This window comes from Chanodichthys erythropterus, chromosome 17 (assembly GCF_024489055.1).
Source record: "Chanodichthys erythropterus isolate Z2021 chromosome 17, ASM2448905v1, whole genome shotgun sequence".
Lineage (NCBI taxonomy): Eukaryota > Metazoa > Chordata > Actinopteri > Cypriniformes > Xenocyprididae > Chanodichthys > Chanodichthys erythropterus.
The window spans coordinates 27,129,133-27,150,554 of record NC_090237.1 but is presented as its reverse complement, the minus strand read 5'-3'; the positions used below and the strand labels follow the sequence as shown (position 1 = coordinate 27,150,554).

General features: G+C 39.2%; 2 protein-coding genes and 1 pseudogene across 3 annotated transcripts in view; all 3 read left to right on the top strand.

The window, feature by feature from the left end:
• The window catches only part of LOC137004203 (NLR family CARD domain-containing protein 3-like), a 44,281-nt gene extending 34,183 nt beyond the window's left edge, over positions 1 to 10,098 (top strand). The window contains exons 5-9 of the mRNA XM_067364397.1: positions 5,597 to 5,758; positions 5,843 to 6,016; positions 6,482 to 6,655; positions 6,743 to 6,916; positions 9,799 to 10,098. Of these exons, the coding sequence (XP_067220498.1) occupies positions 5,597 to 5,758; positions 5,843 to 6,016; positions 6,482 to 6,655; positions 6,743 to 6,916; positions 9,799 to 9,841 (727 nt within the window). The 3' untranslated portion in view covers positions 9,842 to 10,098. The remainder of the gene's footprint in view (positions 1 to 5,596; positions 5,759 to 5,842; positions 6,017 to 6,481; positions 6,656 to 6,742; positions 6,917 to 9,798) is intronic.
• Positions 10,099 to 14,091: 3,993 nt separating this feature from the next.
• Positions 14,092 to 19,115, top strand: LOC137004202 (GTPase IMAP family member 8-like; annotated as a pseudogene).
• A 1,407-nt stretch (positions 19,116 to 20,522) lies between these two features.
• LOC137004103 (GTPase IMAP family member 8-like) overlaps positions 20,523 to 21,422 on the top strand; it is a 34,706-nt gene continuing 33,806 nt past the window's right edge. For both annotated transcript variants that reach the window (XM_067364288.1, XM_067364287.1), the window contains exon 1: positions 20,523 to 20,742. In XM_067364288.1, coding sequence (XP_067220389.1) covers positions 20,712 to 20,742 — 31 coding nt within the window. In that variant the 5' untranslated portion in view covers positions 20,523 to 20,711. The remainder of the gene's footprint in view (positions 20,743 to 21,422) is intronic.

Below are 21,422 nucleotides of genomic sequence, written 5' to 3'. Positions count from 1 at the left end.
ACTAAAAGAGCATTTCCTAAAAGAGTTTACAGGTTTTAAGGTCGCGTCTTTTTAAAGATGTTGTACCGCCCATGTGTTTCTGGGTGCGGTCGCTATATATGGCGCCTCTTGATGGCCCTAATCGCTGTCTCACGTGTTTGGGTTTCCAGCACGCTGAGGCGGCTTTTGTGGATGGCTCATGTTCTCATTGTGGGAACATGACCATCAAGATGCTTAGATCGAGACTCGATTACCTTAAACAGTATCGAGTCCCCTTTGCCACACCCCGATCTTCGGCTGGTGGCCAGGGTGATCTTAGGGTGATGGTGTGGAACAACCCGACGAGTCAGCCTCCTCGGGCCACGCCCCCCTCCCAGGCATCTCAGCCGGTGGAGCTTCCGGGTGGGCCTGCTGCCTCCCCTTCTGGGGGACCCAGCGTCTCATTCGGGGCTCCGGAGGATGATCGTATGTCGATCGCTGCATCTCAAGGCGGGTTTGAGTCCTCGGGAGATGAAGATTCAGCTGCGGTGCCTCCCTCTGGGAGAGCAGCGTTGTCCGAGTCAGATCCCGAGCTGACGGCCATGCTTGCCCGGGCAGCTGAGAGCATTGGGTTGGAGTGGAATCCTCCACCCCGTCTGGAACACTCGAGGCTGGATGATTGGTTCCTGGGGGCTGCACGCTCTGGTGAACGCCAGGGCCCCCCACCGGTTCCTTTCTTCCTGGAAGTGCATGAGGAGGTTACCAGTTCATGGAGGGCACCTTTAACTGCCCAAAACCGTTCTGGTGCTTCCTCCGCCTTCACCTCCCTCGATGGCGGGGCGGCTAGAGGGTATGTTGGGGTACCCCCTGTGGAGCGCTCGGTTGCGATGCAGTTGTGTCCTCCGAGCGCTTCTACGTGGCGCGGTGATCCCAAGCTCCCGTCCAAGGCCTGTAAGTTCTCGTCCACGCTTGTGGCCAAGGCTTACAGAGCTGCAGGTCAGGCCGCTTCCGCCCTGCACGCCATGGCCGCCTTGCAGGTCTATCAGGCTAAGGTGCTCAAAGGCTTGCACGAGGTGGGTGCTGACCAAGCAGCCCTTCAGGAGGTTCGAGTCGGACCGTACTCAGCTCCTAAACTCCCCTGTCTCTCAGGCCGGCCTTTTCGGCGATGCGGCTGAGTTTGTGTTCCAGCAATTCTCGGCCGCTCAGAGACAGTCTGAGGCGATCAGCCATATCCTGCCCCGGCAGCCAGCTGCTGCTCCTACACCGCCGCCGGCTCAGGTGTCTCAGGTGACTCCCGCTCGGCCACAGCAGCAGCCTCCACCCCAGCCGCAGCGAGGAGACAGCCGTGGGAAGGTGGCGCAGCCCATCTCCGCCCCTCTACCTGCCAAGCGTCAGGCTAAGAAGTGGCGTTCCTGAGATGGGCGACCCGGAGTTGGAGACGACAGCTGGGCAGCAGGGCCGCTCCTTCCCCCACAGGAGGGCCGGGGGAGAACCCTTCCATCCTCACCACTGGCTCTGCCAGTGGTACCTATATCCTCACTCTACCTCTGGGTCCCAAGAGGGCACGGTTGACAGTGTGCTCTGTTGTTCTGCAACACTCTCTTCCCCCCTCCCCTCTTTCCCTTCAGAGCCGGCCCGAGAACGCTTTGCCTTCTCACGGAGCCCCCTCTGTCACTCCACGGTTTCAGACGCAACCCTTATTACAGGATGCTATGCCTCCCATACCAGGGCCGGCTGTTCCGTCTCGCTGCCCCACCAAGGGTGCACCTGTGGTTCCTTTGACCCCGCTGGCACGGTTTCTGGGAGCCTGGCTAGAGCTACCCAACCTGTCCCGCTGGCTCATTCGAATGATCATGGCTTGGCTATGCGATTCAGTTCGCTCAGCGTCCCCCCAGGTTTCGGGGGATCCGCGGTACGATGGTGGGCAAAGATGCCCCTGTCATGCGTTCGGAGATTGCTACCCTTCTGGCAAAGGGCGCGATCGAGCCGGTCCCTCCAGCCGAGATGAAGTCGTTTTTTTCAGCCCATACTTCATTGTACCCAAGAAAACAGGTGGGTTACGGCCAATCCTGGACCTTCGGGCTTTGAACCGGGCTCTACACAAACTCCCGTTCAAGATGTTAACGCCCAAACACATCTTCGAGTGCGTTCATCCACTAGATTGGTTTGCAGCGATAGACCTGAAGGACGCGTACTTTCATGTCTCCATTCTTCCTCGACACAGACTGTTTCTTCGGTTTGCTTTCGAGGGGCAGGCATTTCAGTACAAGGTCCTCCCTTTCGGGCTGGCCCTGTCTCCCCGTGTCTTCACAAAGATTGCGGAGGGAGCTCTTGCTCCTCTCAGGGTCCAGGGTGTCCGTATTCTCAACTACCTCAATGACTGGCTGATTCTAGCGCACTCTCGAGACCGGCTGTGCGAGCACAGAGATCTAGTGCTCAGACACCTCGCCCGTCTGGGTTTTCGGGTCAACTGGGAGAAGAGCAAACTCTGCCCAGTGCAGAGGATCTCTTTTCTCTGTATGGAAATAGACTCGGTCGCCATGTACGCGCAGCTTACAAGCGAGCGTGCACAGTCTCTGCTGAATGGCCTGAATCAGTTCAACGGCAAGACAGCGGTCCCACTGCAACTTTTTCAGAGGCTCCTGGGGCATATGGCTTCCACAGCGGCAGTTATCCCGCTGGGGTTGCTCCATATGAGACCGCTTCAGCATTGGCTTAACGTCCGAGTCCCGAGATGGGCATGGCAACAGGGCACGCTTCGGGTGACCATCACCCCAGCTTGTCGTTTGACTCTCTCCCCGTGGCGGGACCTGGCTTTTCTTCAGGCTGGAGTTCCCTTAGAACCAGTGTCCAGGCATGTTGTTGTGTTAACCGATGCCTGTGCTACGGGTTGGGGTGCCGTGTGCAACTGTCATGCTCCTGGACAGGACCCCAACTTCAGTGGCATGTCAGTTGCCTCGAGTTGCTGACTACCATCACTGACTGAGTTGCAGCTACCCTCACTTCAGCCTGAGCCTTGTCTACTGAAAGGTCTATAAGCCTTGAACCTCTTCGTCACTTGGTGTTCTTCTAAGTTGAGAACCCTTGGTAACATGCCAGTCGGGTCTGTGCTTCTTTCCCCAAGAAGGGTTGGATCGAAGGCTGTCTCCTTCCACCCTTAAGGTTTATGTGGCCACTATCGCTGCCCACCACGGCCTTGTTAAAGGTAAGTCCTTGGGTAAGCACGACCTGGTCGCTGTTGACGAAGCGTGCCTAGAATTCGGGCCGGATGACTCTCACGTTATCTTGAGACCCCGGCTCGGATACGTGCCCAAAGTTCCCACCACTCCGTTCAGGGATTAGGTGGTGAACTTGCAAGCGCTGCCCCTGGAGGAGGCAGACCCAGCCCTGGGGCTGTTCTGTCCAGTACGTGCTCCGCACTTACTTAAGACAGAACTCAGTGCTTCAGGACTTCAGACCAGCTCCGTGTAGAGCCGTTATCCTCTCGTATACTCGCCCCTTCGGGCCAGTAGCTGGATCTGCTCGGTGTCATTCGCTTGCTGTGCCATTCCACTCTACGGATTGGATGCGTGCGTTCTCTCTCAGTAAGTTCCTTATCAGAACCCTGGGTTCCTCCAGCACTGTCGATGTCTACACTTGCGTGCATGCTCCTTCGGTCAGCCCTTGTGTTGGACTAGGTGCCTCCATGTGTTGTGATTCCCCTCTGGGTAATGCCACGTGTGTATTCCACTTTAAGTCTCCTTGGGAACATGTGTCTTCCCCTGGCAAGCCACTTGCTATCTCTGACATGTAATTCCACCCTGCGGGTTGGTTACCTCAGTTTATCACCTCTCTGCTGGTACTTCTGTAAGACTTCCATGTGTAGGCAATCTGTTAGCGTATTCCTGTTGGAATATGCTACCCAGTGCATTCTGTGTTTGTGTAGTACCTTTTATGTGCTTCGCGGCAAGGTGCTATTACTTATGTCTCAATGGAAGACAGCTATTGTGGTCCCCATTTCGTCAGTCTCTGATGTAACGTCGAAGTGACCGACTGAAAGGGAATGTCTAGGTTACGTATGTAACCCTCGTTCCCTGAAGGAGGGAACGGAGATGTTACGTCCCTTTGCCACAATTGCCACTTTGCTCGGCTCCTCAGCGAAGACTTGAATGCGAGTTGCTCGCGCTGCTCCTTATATACTCACAGAGTGGGGCGGAGCTTGCTCATAGTCTCCACTTTAATTCATCCCAAAGGTGTTCTATCAGGTTGAGGTCGGGTTGGACCTTGCTTTGTGTACTGGTGCACAGTCATGTTGGAACAGGAAGAGGCTATGACCAAACTTTTCCCACAAAGAGCATGAAATTGTCCAAAATGTCTTGGTATACTGAAGCATTAAGAGTTCCTTTCACTGGAACTAAGGGCCAAGCCCAAACCCTGAAAAACAACCTTACACTTGGCAAAATGCAGTCCAGCAAGTACTGTTCTCCTGGCAACCGCCAAACTCAGATTTGTCCATCGGATTGCCAGACAGAGAAGTGCGATTCTTCACTCCAGAGAACACGTCTTCACCCCCCTCCACAGAGTCCAAGGCTTGGATGCAGCTGCTCGGCCATAGTAACCCATTCCATGAAGCTCTCTACACACTGTTCTTGAGCTAATCTGAAGGCCACACAGTGTTTGGAGGTCTGTAGCTATTGACTCTGCAGAAAGTTGGCGACTTCTGCACACTGTGTGCCTCAGTATGCGTTGAACCCGCTCTGTGATTTTACATAGCCTACGACTTTGTGGCTGAGTTGCTGTTGTTCCAGAGACCAGAGTCTGAGTTTGGCCCTACAATGTTCCTTCATTATTCAGTCCAATTTCAATCACAGACTCAGACTCAATGGACTCAGATTTTGATGGAGAGTTTGTATGTAATTAACCAGCTTTCTCCCGCACCCGCAAGTATTGAAGTCCTCTGACACCCGAATTCAGCCATTTGATCCATCATCTATACTGCTGCTTTGTTCACATCCCTTCTGTAAAATCTCTTCCTTGTCCTAAACCTGGTGAAACAGAACACCACCAAGCGTGCTCTCCCAGATGATCTCTTCCCAACCCGGTGATCTCTTTCAATCAGGAGTTCCACATCGCTTTTGGCTCTTCCTAGATCAAGATATTTGGTAACTTGATCCAGCACCTTTTTCAAACTCTCCTCCCATGTTTCCGTGTCTGTTCTGATTTTTCATGCAATCATGCCTTTCCCAAAGTTTATCATTTTTATGCTCAAGTCTCTCAGCTGTCTCTACACACTTTTCAACAAGCTCTGTTAAATCCATAACTTAGTTTTAAAGGGACTCCATTTGTGTGAGTGTGTGTAATTCTTTTGGTTCAGAGCCAGCCATTGCTCCAAAGAGTGTTGTCTGTTGAGGTTGTTCTCTCCGACCTGAACATTGTATCTGAGACTCCCCACTTTCCTCTTTCAGGGCTTGGATTCTTTTCTACATCACCCACTAGGTGGTTTACCGAGGTTTATTGTGGTTTATTGTGAAACCGATAACCATTTCATCCCTAATCAAAGCACATATTTAAATGTATGTAGGTTGTGGTTACCATTTTATGAAGAAGCCTTTGCTGTGTCGTCAAACTGAGATTTAATTATTTATTATTCTCTCTTCAGGCTGAAAAATTGTGGTGTCACAAATGAAGGTTGTGCTTCTCTGGCTTTAGCTTTGAGATTAAACCCCTCACACCTGAAACATCTGGATTTGTCTTTGAATAAACTAGGAAATAAAGGAGTGACGTATCTGTCTAATTCTCTCTGTAGAATACAGAAACTTAAGTATGATTTTTGCTAATATCTGGAATACTTTAGTCTATCCTCAGTACACCTATATACAAATAAGTGCCATTGTTCTGTCTTAAGGCTGAGGGCTTGTGATATCACAGATGAAGGTTGTGCTGCTCTGGCTTCAGGTCTGAAATCAAACCCCTCACACCTGAGAGAGCTGGATCTGTCGGAGAATAAACTGGGAAATTCCGGAATTAATTTTCTTGCTAATAAACCAAAGTGTCCTACTCTCGGACTTGAAGAACTGTGGTAAGAAAACATTCCTGGGTCATAGATTGAATAATGAATATTTTTTAAACATTGTATTTAATTGTTATAATATTATTATTAGAAATAAACAGCAAATAAAATATCAGGTTACACTTTTTTTAAGGTGTCCTTATTGTGGTGTAATTAATTATACATTTATGTACTGAGTAATATTAATTAAATGCATGTACTTAGTAGGGTTAGAATTAGGGTTGGATTTAGGGTTAGTATAATTAAGCATAAATTATAGTTATTACTAATTACCGTGTAACAAGGACACTGTAAAATAGTTACCAGAAATTAATATATTAGGTTGGAATTTTAAACAGGATCCCAATTCACATTAAATGGAAATAATCATACCACCATTCTTACACAGAATTGTTACTGGCGCACCCTCAACAATTATAGATGCATAAGGTCTATTTGCTACACTGATTAATAGTGTTATTTTTCTCTGTGCAGGCTGATTGCTTGTGGTATCACTCATGAAGGTTGTGCTGCTTTGGCTTCAGCTCTGACATCAAACCTCTCACAGCTGAAAGAGCTGAATCTGTCTAACAACGTCATAGGAGACTCTGGGCTGAAGAGGCTGTCTGCTGCACTGGAGAGTGCTGACTGTAAACTAGAGACACTAGGGTAGAGTCACTCAAACTCAGAAATCACAAATGTGTCTATGTGTTGCGTATCCTGAACAAATAATATGTGTCTTTGTTGCCTCTGCAGGTTGAATGATTGTGGTGTCAGAGATGAAGGTTGTGCTGCTCTGATTTCTGCTCTGACATCAAACCCCTCTCCCTTAAGTAAGCTGGATCTGTCTGGGAATGAAATAGGAGAGTCAACAATGGAGCAACTCTCAGCTCTTCAGGCTCATTCCGATAATAAACTGAACAAAGTCAAGTGAGTTTCAATGGGATGAAAAAAAAAACATTTTATCATTTATTCAACCTCATGTAATTCAAAATAATCTTTATCCCCCATGCATCACAAAATAAGTTATTTTAAAGAATGTCCAAGTTGCTAATTTCTGTACAATTACAGATGGTTAGTCATGCTCAAAAAAGCTCAAAAACATTAAAAAAATAACCCATAAGTAGTTCATACAACCAATGAGCTTTATTCCAAGTCTTCTTAAAGGGTTAGTTCACCTAAAAATGAAATTTCTGTCATTAAGTACTCATCCTTATGTCGTCCCGCAATACCTTAGTTCATCTCCAGAACACAAATTAAGATATTATTTTTGATAAAATCCAAGGGTTTCTGAACCACACATATCACAAAGTCATTGCACCTTTTGAGGTCCAGAAAGGTAGCAAAGACATTGTTAAAGTAGTCCATGTGACTACAGTGGTTCAACCTTAATGTTATGAAGCGACGAAAATACTTTTTGTGCACAAAAACAAAACAAAAACGACGACTTTATTCAACAATTTCTTCTCTTCCCTGTCAGTCTCATGTGCTGTTGACATAGTGAACACAGTGCAGTACTTCTGTGTTTACATCCGAACAGTGGCTCAGTATTGGCTGAAGCTGCCCAGGTGAAAAAAGAAAATGTATACTTGAATGCTTTAAAATTAGTTAGTTTTTAAAATTAATCTTAGTAGACTTTTTTTTTTTTTTTTTTTTTTTTTTTAGCAATCCTTAGTTTAAATTAAATTGATTTTATTAAAAAATATATTAGTAATGTACTAGTTATAAATACATTTTGCCAACTGTGGTACTTAAGTGTGCTTAATATAAATGCACTAATTAGCACATAAATAGATTTTTAGTGCATTGAAATAAAGTATACTACCACAAAAACAGAGGTTTAAGTAGTGTATTTCTTAAAAGTGTCCGTTGAATGCTCTAAAATTAGTTCAGTCGCCTTTTATATAGTAACACTAAATTTAAATTTAATTTAATGTACTAGTTATACATTTTGCCAACTGTGGTACTTAAGTGCACTTAATATAAATGCACAAATTAGCACTAACATCTAAATGGATTTTAAGTATAGTCAATATTCAAATTTCTAGGAGTAATAATTGACAACAAATTATCGTGTAAAGCCCACATCAGACATATAAGAACAAAAACTTCCAAAATCCTCTCAATTATTAATAAAGCTAAACAATTCCTTGATCAAAATGCTCTCCGCACATTATACTGCTCCTTGGTACTCCCCTACTTCACCTATTGTGTTGAAGTGTGGGGAAACAATTATCAAGGTTCAATACATCCTCTAGTTATATTACAAAAGCGAGCAGTACGGATCATACATAAGGTTGGATTTTTAGAACACACTAATAATTTATTTATTCAGTCAAAACTGTTAAAAATCCATGACCTTATAAAATATTACACAATACAAATTTTATTCAAAGCATTTAATAAGTTGTTACCAAGCAATTTACAAAAGTTTTTTACAGTCAAAGAGAGAGCTCATAGTTTGAGAGGATATGGAAATTTTACATTACCAAAGATCAGAACTACTCAAAAGAGTTTTTGTGTGTCTGTATGTGGGATGAAAATGTGGAACGGTCTGGATCTTCAACATAAGCAAATGTCCAAATATTCACAGATTTAAGTCACTTTATAAACAGTTTGTCTGGTCACAATACAGGGAGGGTGGGGCCTAAATGGCTTCATGTCATAGTACAGTCATGTATTTTTGTTGGTATGTGATAGTATTGCAATATGTATCCTAATGTAAGATAAATGTAAGATAAAAAATTATTTTGTTCTTGTGGTAACATTGTTGTGTGTATGCATGTGTATGTATGCATATAGCTCAATTTATTCTCAATTTTTTATTTATTATTTTATTATTTTTTTATTTTATTTATCTTTATTTTTTTGGAGTTGGTGACTATTTGGTTTGATGTAAGATATCTATATATTTGGATACATGCAACTTATTTTATTAAATGTATTTTTTTTTTTTTGTAATTGCTCGAAATAAACAAATAAATAAATAATAAATGTAAGGCAAATATACATTTACATAAGATACCTGTGATGCATAGTTTTATCTTCAAATTGTATTGTTTTTGGTTACTCAGCACTTGTGTGCTTTTGTTCCCCTCTCCCCCATTACAGTATGTCTGTTTGGACTTGTGTGAAGGGATTGTAATTGTACGTCACAAAAAAAGAAAAAAAAGTGTTTTGACAAAATGGATATTTTTTTATTTGTTTGTACATTACATACCATACCTGTGCTGCATTATATCTATGTGGTAATAGGGTAATTATCATTTCAATCTATGGGTGTTTACATTTACATTAATTACATTTACAGTAATTTTAATCAAATTTATTTTATGTTTTCTAAGAATGTATTATTTCTAAGATTCAAATAGTTCATCCATTAACGATGGAAAATAACAGATTAATGAAGTGACTACACAATGAGTGTCATTTTAGAATGTGGTAAACTTTTTGTGGCAAACATGCAGGTCAAATGTGTCGTGGTTCACTGGTTCACTCTGGCTACATCCACACGAAGCCAGAGCTTACTCTTCTGATTTGTTTTGTTTTTTCTAGTCTCAATTATATATCTGTGTACACACAAAACCACTGAAACCAACTTAAAACGATGTAGTATACATGCCAGACCAGTATGTCTGGACAGATCTGTTTGGACAAAAAACCTATGTGATACAAATTTTTTGCATATACAGCTAAACTCGTCTCCGTGTGGACAGGCCCTCTGACTTTCTGTGAGTGTGTGTTGCTGCTGATGAGCTGATCAGCGCCAGTGCCGCTATTTAATGTCTGTGCATTTTGCCTCTTGTTGTCAGATCATTGGTGTGTTCGTGCAGTGTTAGTTCTGGCTGTGTTTGAGCCTCTCTGGCCTTGTTCCTGTTCTGGATATTCCACGTTGAGGCAGTTTTGGATTACCTATTGGATTCTTGTCGGAGGACTGGTTTGCCCATTGCAGTCTCTGCACTACCAAGAAAGACTTTGCCATCTGCACCCGTGACGTCTGACCCTTGCTATCTTTTCTGATGCTATTTTTCCTTTATAAACAGATATTTGTACTTATATTAAACAGATATCTGTACTTATATTTTGCTTGATTATATTAGGGTCTGTCCAAACAAAAAAAGCCTAAAAAAAGAGTTTTTTCTTACTCCCTACACAAATTTAAGAAGAGTGATCGTTTATATGAAAATTAGAGATGAAGAGTATAAATGTGATGTAATCAGTGTTGTGCCAGTTCATACCTAAAGAGAACTAGCTCAAAGTTCAGTTCACACAGATGATAATGAACTAGTTCATGTTCATAGTTCTTTTTTTTTTTAAATGAACTAAGTTCACATATCTAAAAATGAACTAGTTCACGTTCATTTGTTAAATTCTTTTTAAGATAGGCCACTATCTTACTCAATAGAACCTCTTTACCATCCATTACCAGCTGCAAATCACTGCAACTCCAAAACTAATCAAAATTATTGTACCAATAAACAAGAGACAATTATTATAGCCAGGAGAAAAATAATATTTACCCCTTAAATAATGTGTAATCAGATATTTGCCAAGATAGCTCGGATGGCGTAACTCGATGTGTCGTTTCAAATTTGAACTCGATGTGGCTGACGTACGTACTTGTTTGTTTAGTCCCGGTGGGCACAGTTTGCACAAAAACGTGAGGTTTTTTCCGTCTGAGTCTTCCTTTGTTTGTACATAAAACTCTGCTAAGTGCTCTTCAAAACTGGCTTCAGCTGTAGCTAAGTTTGAATCACGTGAACTAGTACTAGCACTAGTCATGATGCTGCACCATCAAGGTGTTTGCTGTAAACAGTCGTGTCGTAAAACCTGAGTTTTCAAATGAGCGTGAACGTGAACTGCGCATGCTGCTCATTCCTGCCAGAGTGAGCGCCGCTCTCGTTCACGTTCATTGAATGAAAAGTGACTCGTTCAGTTCAGCGTTCGGCGAAAATATGAACGCGTTCAGTGAACGTCGTTCATTGAACGCGTTCATGCACAACACTGGATGTAATAACTTAAATTTGATTGTTTTCATATTTTTTTTAGAAGATTTTTACCTTAGTGAAGCATTGTAATAGATGTAGTGATTAGTTATCAATGAATGATAAAAAGGGGGGAATTGTGGAAGAAATTTTGAGCTTCTATATAATTTCCATATGATTTTACTCATGCTTATGGTTAAATGATTTTGTTTTTCTCAGAAGTGCTTAAGTATGCATTCTTTGGGTGACAGGTGGAAACACACTGAAGTGGTAATCATATGGTTCCTAATATGGTAAAAGGCCAGAGGCCTTAAAAGTGAGGGGAAGCTTTCATCCTTTGTCTTATACTCTGCAGCTACTTGTGTTTCTGTATGACTGTCTGACCTTTCTTGCAAGAAATAAAACTTTCGAAAGACAATTGGACGTGTTTATCTCTTATGCAGTAAGAGTCAGTTTTTATTTTGCCACAACAGGGGAAACAGGCAGCCTTAACATAAGGTTAATGCCTATTTATTCTGTGCATTCTTTTTCTCTCTGAGAACCACATTCCAACAACATTCCAACATTAATTACAAGAATTATTTGTTTGGTTGCTGAGATGTTTTCCAAATTCAGTTGAAAGGGCCCCATCATTGTAAAAAAAAAAAAATACTGTAAGTTTAGGCCTACTACGTTTGTCAATATTCAATAAATGTTTAATTTTATTACAGGGTAGTCTAAAATTTGGCAAATTTCAAATTTTGTTTAGCAAATAAAACATTTTTAGAGCCATGTGTCTAGTCCCCAGTGAAGACAGCAGTATCTGCACAGGAGTAATCTCAAAGCTCTGTGAGCTTTATATATATATATATATATATATAAAGCTCTGTGAGAACTGTAAGCATAAATCAAGTAGTAGTAGTATTTTGTTCCCTACAATAAATATTATTATTTGATAAACCAGTCCTTGACCAGACAATGAAGCATCTAACACCTCAGTCACTAACATATTTTTTTTTAACAAATGTAGCCTGTATATGTTAAGGGTTGTTATGGGATTTTTTTTTTAAAAGAACAGTACACTATGTGAAGTTTAATAGTTTCACATGTGTAAAAGCAGGTAATGTATAGCATTTGTTCAAAGTGTTGATCAAACATGTTCAGCAGGGAAGAACTAGGAGAACTCTTACAGACTGCTTTTGGTATTCCTGAATTTACTAAAGTTATGCAAGCAATTCATCCTTTTTTAGAATTCATATACCACATATGTTCTATAAATTTGTATTCATTCTTGAACTCAGTTGACACTGATGTGATTGTGAATGAGATTTATCAGAATGTTTTGTTTAAAAAAAAATCCTGGGTTCTGGTTAATCTCATTCACATGTTAAGTTTCAGTTAAAACATCTCAAACATCCATTTTAGTCTGAGAATAAGCTTAAGTCTCACCTATGAAACTGGGCAATAGTGTTTTGTTGCAGAAGCTGAACAATTTAAAAATTAAATTTTTAACATAGCCCAGTGGCCAATCAAAAATATCTCAAAAGTAGCCCAATGACAATATCCCAAATATCAAAACTCAAAATATGCCACTCACATAAAATATAAAATATTTGGTAACACTTTACTTGAAGGGGTGTGCGTAAGACTGACATGACACCTTCATAATCATGACATGACACATGTCATGAATATGAAGGAGGTTTTATGAATGTTTATGACAACTGTCATTAAGTGTCATTCGCTTAATTATGTCATTTTTAATGCAAAGATGACATTGTTTGAGATGTCTTTGTTACGACAACTTGACATAAACCAATACATCATAACCTGTCAGTGTCTTTGTCATGACAACTTGACATCATTTAGCTTTATGGGTTAACATTACATTAAATTTTCATGTGGTTGGTTTTGACAATGGCTGTCATGAGGCCATTATAATAGTGTCATGAATATGTATCTTGACCTCAACTACAGTGGTACAAATTGAACTTGTCATTAAAATGTCATTAAGTGACAATACTCATGTTTTTTTTTGTTTGTTTGTTTTTTTAAGTTTCCTCCAACAGAAGGTCAGATAATAGACAATTTCAAACTTCTTAAAAAAAATGACACTGTCACACAATCACACAATCCGATTAGAATGTTTATGGATGAGTTAATGTATTAAAGATTTATTCACGCCACTGTATGAAGCAGGGTGGAGCTGAAAGCAGTTAAAGCAAAGCCACAAACCTGACAATGTCACTGCAAGTTACTTAAAACAGCTTAAACATGCTTTTTAGTCCAGGACTAGCTTAAGCCTTATCTGTGAAACCAGGGGATACCCGGGGGATGTTTTGATACCCGTACTGAAGTCACATGAAAATCATTAAAACATCTGAATCTGAAGACTGAAGACTGATTGTTTCATGAAGACAAGCACTAATTACAGATTTGAGAGAATCTGAGCAGTTCTACATCTTTAGTGGCTATTAATCTCAAAATGAGTGGACCTTGCTAAAGTATTCTGTGAACATTTAAGGTTGGGCTTTAATTTATGATTAATTTATGACTGACAAATGAGAACATTTGTATTTTTTGCACTTTTTTGTGCACTTTTACCATATATGTATACAATTCATTAATTAATTTTATTAAACTGTGGCTCATTGTGGAGCTATTTGCCTTATTTTTACTGTAATGTAGAGCGGATGCAGCCATTCTAACTTGATTGTGTTGAGATTTCCGGTCTTATTCGCTTCCATTCATTTTATGTCATGCTGCTTGATATTGCAAACTTTCTTATTATCATTTTATTTAAAAAAAAAAAAAAATCATAATCTTAAACACTGGTTTGAAGTGCTAAATATTTTACTATTTACAGCATTTTGTTATTCTTCTCATTAATAACTTATAGTCTAATAGCGGCAAGTAATCATAAGTAAAAAATAAAGTGAATAAATCTTTATTATTATTATTATTATTATTATTATTACCAGTTGTTGATTACATGTTGTATTTTGCATATTGATACCTTTGTTATGGATGTATTCTGGTGGAATCAACACAACTGACTGAACTTTGTCCTTTGTGTAAAATATATGGCTCAATAAAACAGTAGGGTGCAAAGTTCTGCTGTTCTCTGTAAACAGGTTGTACTGTGAAACACAACCGTGTCTCTGACAATGGTTGTAGTACTAACTAATATAACTGCAGTTGATGCATTATTTTAAAGGACTAGAGCAAATTTTTACCCTTTAATAAAGAATTTTGGAACCTGAGAAGAGGGATTTGAGTGTCGTCATGAATCCAACCAGTTCACATAACTCCTCGGGTGAGTGTGATAAATATTGATTATTGCACACTTTGAGTCATTTTAGTCATTTTGTTTAATCAAATTTTACTCTAGAAATTATGGATGTCCGCTTATAATCGATTATTGCTCTTGATTATGTTTAAATACTTTAGCTATAGGGTACACGTCCAAAATAAGCAGAGAACTGATTAGTTTATTGCTTTTTTATGTCTCAGCACATCCAGACAGTGACCAAACAGTCAACTTAACAAGAAAAACAAAACTATTATTCAGACTGAATAAATTATATACAGAAATCTACAGAGAATGCTCCCTTTATCACATCGTCTATCACTAAGGTTGTTCAGCTCTCTGAGCTCTAAACACTACCTTTGAAGTCTCCTGTTATAAACAATGAAACTGACTACACTGCACAATGAATCTCATATTTACATTTATGCCTGCAAACCTTATACTGAGAGCATTCACCAGAGTGAAGAACTTAGTGAAGAAAACTATAGCATTTATTTTTTGGTGTGTGGATTTGTTTGGCGCCTGTGACTTAAAAGTCTGCTCAAAAAAAAATATGCTCAAAAGTCATGTTTGTGATTGGCTACAATGTTCAACACTGCTGCAAAAAACACTTTGTAAATAGAAACGATTGAAGCTATGGGTGTAGATTGAAATAGAATGTTATAATCAACACTTTTCATGATTAGTTAATCGCTGCAGCCATTATTGTAATTGTAATTTTTTTTTTTTTATTAATTGTCCAACCCTACTAGTAATGCAATATTAACATAAACAGCTTGATGTTATTAAACAGTTTATATGTTTATATGTTTTATGACTTTTTATAGTACATGCTCATACCTCTGCCCTGATTCTTTCTTAACAGAGCTGAGGATTGTCCTTTTTGGACCAAAAAACGCTGAGAAAAGTTTGACAGGAAATACTATCCTGGGCAAAAAGGAGTTTGACTTGAAGAAGACTTTGCACTGTAAGAAGATACACAGTGAAATATCTGGCACAAAGATCACTGTGGTTGATACTCCAGGCTGGTGGGGAAATTTACCCTTTGAAGAAAATCCTGAACTGTACAAACAGGAAATTGTCCTGAGTGTGACTAAATGTCCTCCAGGACCTCATGTCCTGCTTCTGGTCTTAAATGTGGACACATTATTTCAACAAAATGAAAAAGACATTCTGTGTGATAATATTAGATGCTTTGGGGATGAAGTATGGAAGCACACAATAGTGTTGTTCACCAGTACAGATCATCCTGGAGATAAAACAACTCAAGTGTTGGAGAATGAAACCCTCCAGTGGCTCATTGAGAAATGTGGGAACAGGTATCATAAGCTAAATATTAAAAATTGGGGTGATGGATCTCAGGTCACAGAACTGCTTAAGAAAATACAGGAGATGGTGGAAGAAAACAGAGGCAGCCATTATGAAATAAACAGAGAGATTTTGCACCGTGTGGAGGAGAAGAAGAGAGAACAGGAAAGAGAGCAGGGGAAAGAAGGATAAATAATCAGCATCTAAAAGACAAGACAAGAGCAAGTGGTGAGATTTTTATGTATATTGATGTTGCGTTTAACCAGAGACAGTTTAAGGGGGGAAAGCATTTGGCCCCTTGTAATGAATGAACAAGTGTAACTGTAACACTCAAAATGGCTCTCTAAAAATGAAAGTCACACTTTTAAGTTGACGGACCTCTTTCTGATAGAGCTCACTCTAGAACACTCAGACTTCAAACTATATATTTTATCATTGTTTTCATAGTTATTTCCTCATTTGAAATATTATTGTTAAATTTACTATTTAAGTAAAGCTGCTATCTGCTTAAACAAAATTATTTCATTAGGCTGCCTGAAAACATTACCAAGATGGCCATCTACGGAAGTGGACTGACTTGACTTCAAGGGACTTTAACCTCTTTATTTATTTTTTATAGCCTACTCTATTTATGACACAATGATGTTCCTTCTCAACAGAAACTCAGTCTTTCTCCTGGTCATAAGAACGGATGTTTCTTTCACTGAAGTGTACAGAAGGGCAGTAGAGCAACATATTGCCTATCTTGGTGTAAATGTCTGGAATCACATGATTGTTCTCTTTACCTTTGGTGACTGGTTGAGAGACACAAGCATTGAGCTGTTCATTGAGATTGAAGGAGAAGCTCTTCAGTGGATAATAGACAAATGTGGAAACAGATATCATGTCTTCAACAACAAGAACACAGATGATGGCAATCAAGTCATGACTGGGCTGTTTGAAAAGATTGATAAGATGGCCACAGGAAACAAAGGACGCTGTTCTGTGATAGATCATTGGAATTTACAAGAGGTGTAAAAAAGAAGGATGATAGTAAAGGAAATAGCAAAACAGATGCAAGATGAAGTGCAAAAAAGAAATGAATTGAGACATTCAACATCAGGTGAGTAAACAGTGGAAACAGTTTTTTGGTGAAGTAATGAAAAATATTTATGGTCTGTGCTCTGTCTTTTTTTAAGGAGGTTCTGAACTTTTTGAAATGAGGTTGGTGTTACTTGGACCACACTATTCTGACAAGAGTTCAACAGGGAACACAATTTTGGGAAGAAAAGCATTTGACAGAAGAATAGAAGGGAATTTAAAAGAAAACGGGGAAGCGTCCAGATGGAATCTCACTGTTGTTTACACACCAGGTTTTAAAAAAAGATTACTTTATTGGAAAAGGACTTGAGAATGCTAAACTCAACATCTTAAGATGTGTAACAGAACGGTCCTCAGGAATGCATGCTTTCATTTTAGTCTGGAGTGTTGAGTCTTCCTTTGCGGATGAAGAGAAGTGCACACTAGAGAAAATCATGGAGCCTCTCTGTGAAAATGTCTGGAATCACTCGCTGGTTGTGTTCACTGTTGGAGATGAACTAGGAGACACTCCCATAGAGTTATTCATAGCAAGTGAAGGTGATGCACTGCAGTGGCTCATTGAGAAATGTGGAAACAGATATCATGTTCTCAACAATAAGAACTGGTGTGATGGATCTCAGGTCACAGAACTGCTGGAGAAGATCGAAGAGATGGTGGCAAGAAACAGAGGATGTCTTTATGAACTAGATAAAGAGATTTTAGAGAGAGTTGAAAGAACAGTTGCCGTACCCATTAGAAGAGCGCAGAGCATGGATAATCCACTAAATCGTAAGTTGTTCTTTATTCTGAGCATATCATGCAATATTTAAAGGTTTGTTTCCTTCCAGTTCCTGAACAATGTAGTCCTTCCTCAGGGATCAGTTCAGCCTATTTGTCCCAGAGATCCCAAGAAGCATCTGAAGAGAAGCATTTCATGTCAAGTTCAAATAGGAGCTCTGGAGTGGAGTCTCTTGGTTCTATTCCTGAGTTTGATGGAGAACCTGATTCAGATAAAGATGTGCAGTCTAAAACTGTCTAAACTTTATTGATTTCCTGTCTAGTTACAGATTGACACTGAAGGATGAACAAATTCCATTCTGGATTCTAATATCAGTTTCCTAGATTTAATAACCCAGCAAGCAATTTTATGTCTATTAGACGTCTAATAGCCGTCAAAACATAGCCCGGCCGTCTAGGCTAAAACAAGGCAAAATTTGGGCTGTCAGTGAAAATCTAATAGACGTCTAACCATAACCCAAAAATAGACTAGTCATCAATTAGACGATTATTAGACGACTACATATATATGTCTAATAGACGGTGAATATGGGTCTAGGCTAAAATAAGGCTGAATTTGGGCTGTCAGTGAAAATCTAATAGACGTCTAACCATAACCCAAGAGTAGACTAGTCATCAATTAGACGATTATTAGACAACTACATATTTATGTCTAATAGACGGTTAATACGGGTCTAGGCTAAAATAAGGCTGAATTTTGGCTGTCAGTGAAAATCTAATAGACGTCTAACCATAACCCAAAAATAGACTAGTCAACAAATACACTATTAATGAATGATTACATCTATACATACAATAGACAACAAAATAATGGCTAAAGGATTCTTTTCACTTAAATATAACAGGTTCTCATAAATGACAATCCGTCCAAACAAATTAAATATAAAAGGTTTTATTTAGAAAAAGAACTCAAGATAATACACAATGATAAAAAAATAATAAATTAAATTTTACAAATACAATACAAATAAACATTACAAGAAAATTACAAAGTGTAACATAATAAAAATATAAAACATTGACAAAAAAAAAAGTTAAATAAAAAATGTTAACAATATTTTTTGGTTTATAAAACAACCTGATTAATTTTTAGTTCCATAAATTCCATGTTTTATGTAAAGCACTTTGAATTACCTTGAACATTGTTGTTGAAATGTGCTATACAAAATAAACTTGCCTTGCCAAATCAAATATTTTTATGCCATAATGATCAAAAGATTAAAAGATATACAAGGCTTCCATAACAAATAATAGTAGGGTGCACAGGTTTCATGTTTACCCCCTTGTATTTAGATAATTACAGAGTTTCAGGGCACAAGGAAACACTACAGTACATGTGTATGTATGTTAATCTAACCACGTTTTACTGTCTGCACTATTACCCGCTAAAATGTCACGGTTCCTACACATAATGTACATAAATAATAAACACATGTCAAAATGAAAAACACAGATACTTACATGACCAAAAGCAGTAAAGAATTTGCTTTAACATTTGCTGTTGCTTGCTCTCCGTCTCCAACGGTTGTAAAATGCGGAAATGTTTATCGCGAGATCTGGCAACAGTGATCCAGAGCTAACGTTCAAGTCTCGCGTTGCCAGTGGTCATGTCTCAGTAGAGCCACAGTTGCCATCTAGCGGTTGAGAATTGTAAATTTTTAATTAACTTAAAATTAAATACAGTCATATATGTGTGTGGTATATAATTATAATTAAATTATGGTTTGGCTATACCCTGATATATATATATATATATATATATATATATATATATATATATATATATATATATATATATATATATATATATATATATATATGTATAAATGCAAGCATATCAAGAATCCCACAAGCTTTGTGGTCGAAAATAAACACTATTTTGGTTACACTCATTGCTGGTCTGAATCAGGGCTATAGCCAAGCCGTAAAAACTAGACTATAAATTGCCTCGATTTCGCCGGGTGGACTAAAAGCAGACTACACATAGCCTATCCAATTCAGAGCTAAATCGTGACTACATATAGACCATGTCATGAAATGCCACTTAAATCCTGTAGAAATCATTGACATTGCGAACATGATGAGATATCAACCATCTCATGCACTTCCTGTCCAAAAACTACAATAAATCAGGATTGACTATATGGGGGCTACAAATAGCCGGTCTTACTACGAGCTAAATCGCGGCTACGCACAGCCTACACAATATAACATGTCAAAGATGTGAAACCAAACACCTTGTAATCACTGTTGACTTCACTTACATGATGCAATATCATACACCTCGCAAGTTATTTTGGCAAAAACGACATGTAACCAAATGAAAGATTATTTTGGCTAAATGTGGGTTACACATAGCCGGACTATATCGGGTCTATAGTTAACCGAGACGGTGAAATGACGGCTATTGCTTGCTGGGAAGCTTATCTCTTTCATTACCTGTTTGGAACTGTACACACTCTTTGAAAAAAAGGTTCTTTGGGGTTCTACATAGAACCTTTTATTCTAAGAGTGCATGTAGAACAGAGAAGTAATGAAAAGGTAACTTGTGTTCAATAATTAGGGTACAAAAGTGTGTCATGCTCTTTGCACTAGTAGTTGTATTATGTCTAGCTGGTAACATAACAATCAAATCTCAACCATTTTAAATACAAAATTCATATTCATGTAACAGTGCAATCATCACGATTGTCTAAGGATTCATTGAATAAATCTCTGAATGTGTTTCAATTCATCAATTTATCTTCAATTCATTCATTTGTTTCTGGGGATCTATTCTATTTGAATCAACACATGGTGTTTGACTTAGGTTCACTAAAACTAGCAGTTCAGTAAGGGAACGATGGGTGTCACTGTCTGATCGGATGGTACAAAGTCAAATAATTTTTTATGGTTGCATCAGGAAGCGCTTTATAGGCGTCACTTTTGAGGCACAACAGGTAAGGCTGATTTTCACTCGGTGTTTTTTCACTTTACATAATTATTAGTATAAATAGTTTTTGTTGTTGTCGTTGTTGTCGTTGAAAATTGTGTTGATAAATGCGTTTTTTCAATAAACACGACTGTAAATACAGCACAATTTACTAATTAGCTTCCGGGTAGGCTATTGCTTTGTAAACAATTTATAGCCTACTAACGTTATTTAAAAAAAAAACATTATCACCTTCTTCAAAATCACTAATTCTATTGCATAACTAAAGTTATGCTTAAATATCAAGGTTCTGATTTTGCTGTCAAGGAGGCGTAAAGAGAAGTTTTGGAACAGAAGTGCCAGTTCTGCGTCATTATGAATCTAAGCAGTTCACACGGCTCCTCAGGTGAGAAAACAATATTAATTACTGATATATATATATATATATATATATATATATATATATATATATATATATATATATATATGATAATTCAGCGTAGGTAATGTCACGCGACCTGTTACACTTTCGATTTCAGCTCTGGGAAAAACAACCTAACAGCTGGTCTATTCAATTCTGCCTTGCATTTTAAATGTTATTGCACAGTTAATAATCGTTGATAAGTAATGTCGGGTCTCGAAAATGTCAGAGAAGCAGGGCTCTCAAGTTTTGAACTGAGTTCAGAGTGAGATTTCGGCTGCAGCGGCAGCGACGGGGGTTTGGGTGGGGAGGGGGGGTCTGATATGAAAAATGGCACAAATTCGTACAAATAAAAAAATATTTATTTAATTCAGCATTTTAGTGTGTATGTGAGTGAGTGTGTGTGTGTGTGTGTGTGAGAGAGAGAGAGAGAGATATAATGGTAATATAATCATACACATTATATTGTTGTTTTTCCTCAACATTAATTATAATGTGAAACAATATAAACATGGTAACCATATTCCGACTCTAGTGTACGATATGTACGTTACGTTCTGCATGATAACTGGCGCGCTCTGCTTTACTAGTGTTTTTTCCCGCTCTCTGCTTGAGCTTATAATGCTTTTGTTCTTTAGGCCTATATTTTTTGTTTACACATATTG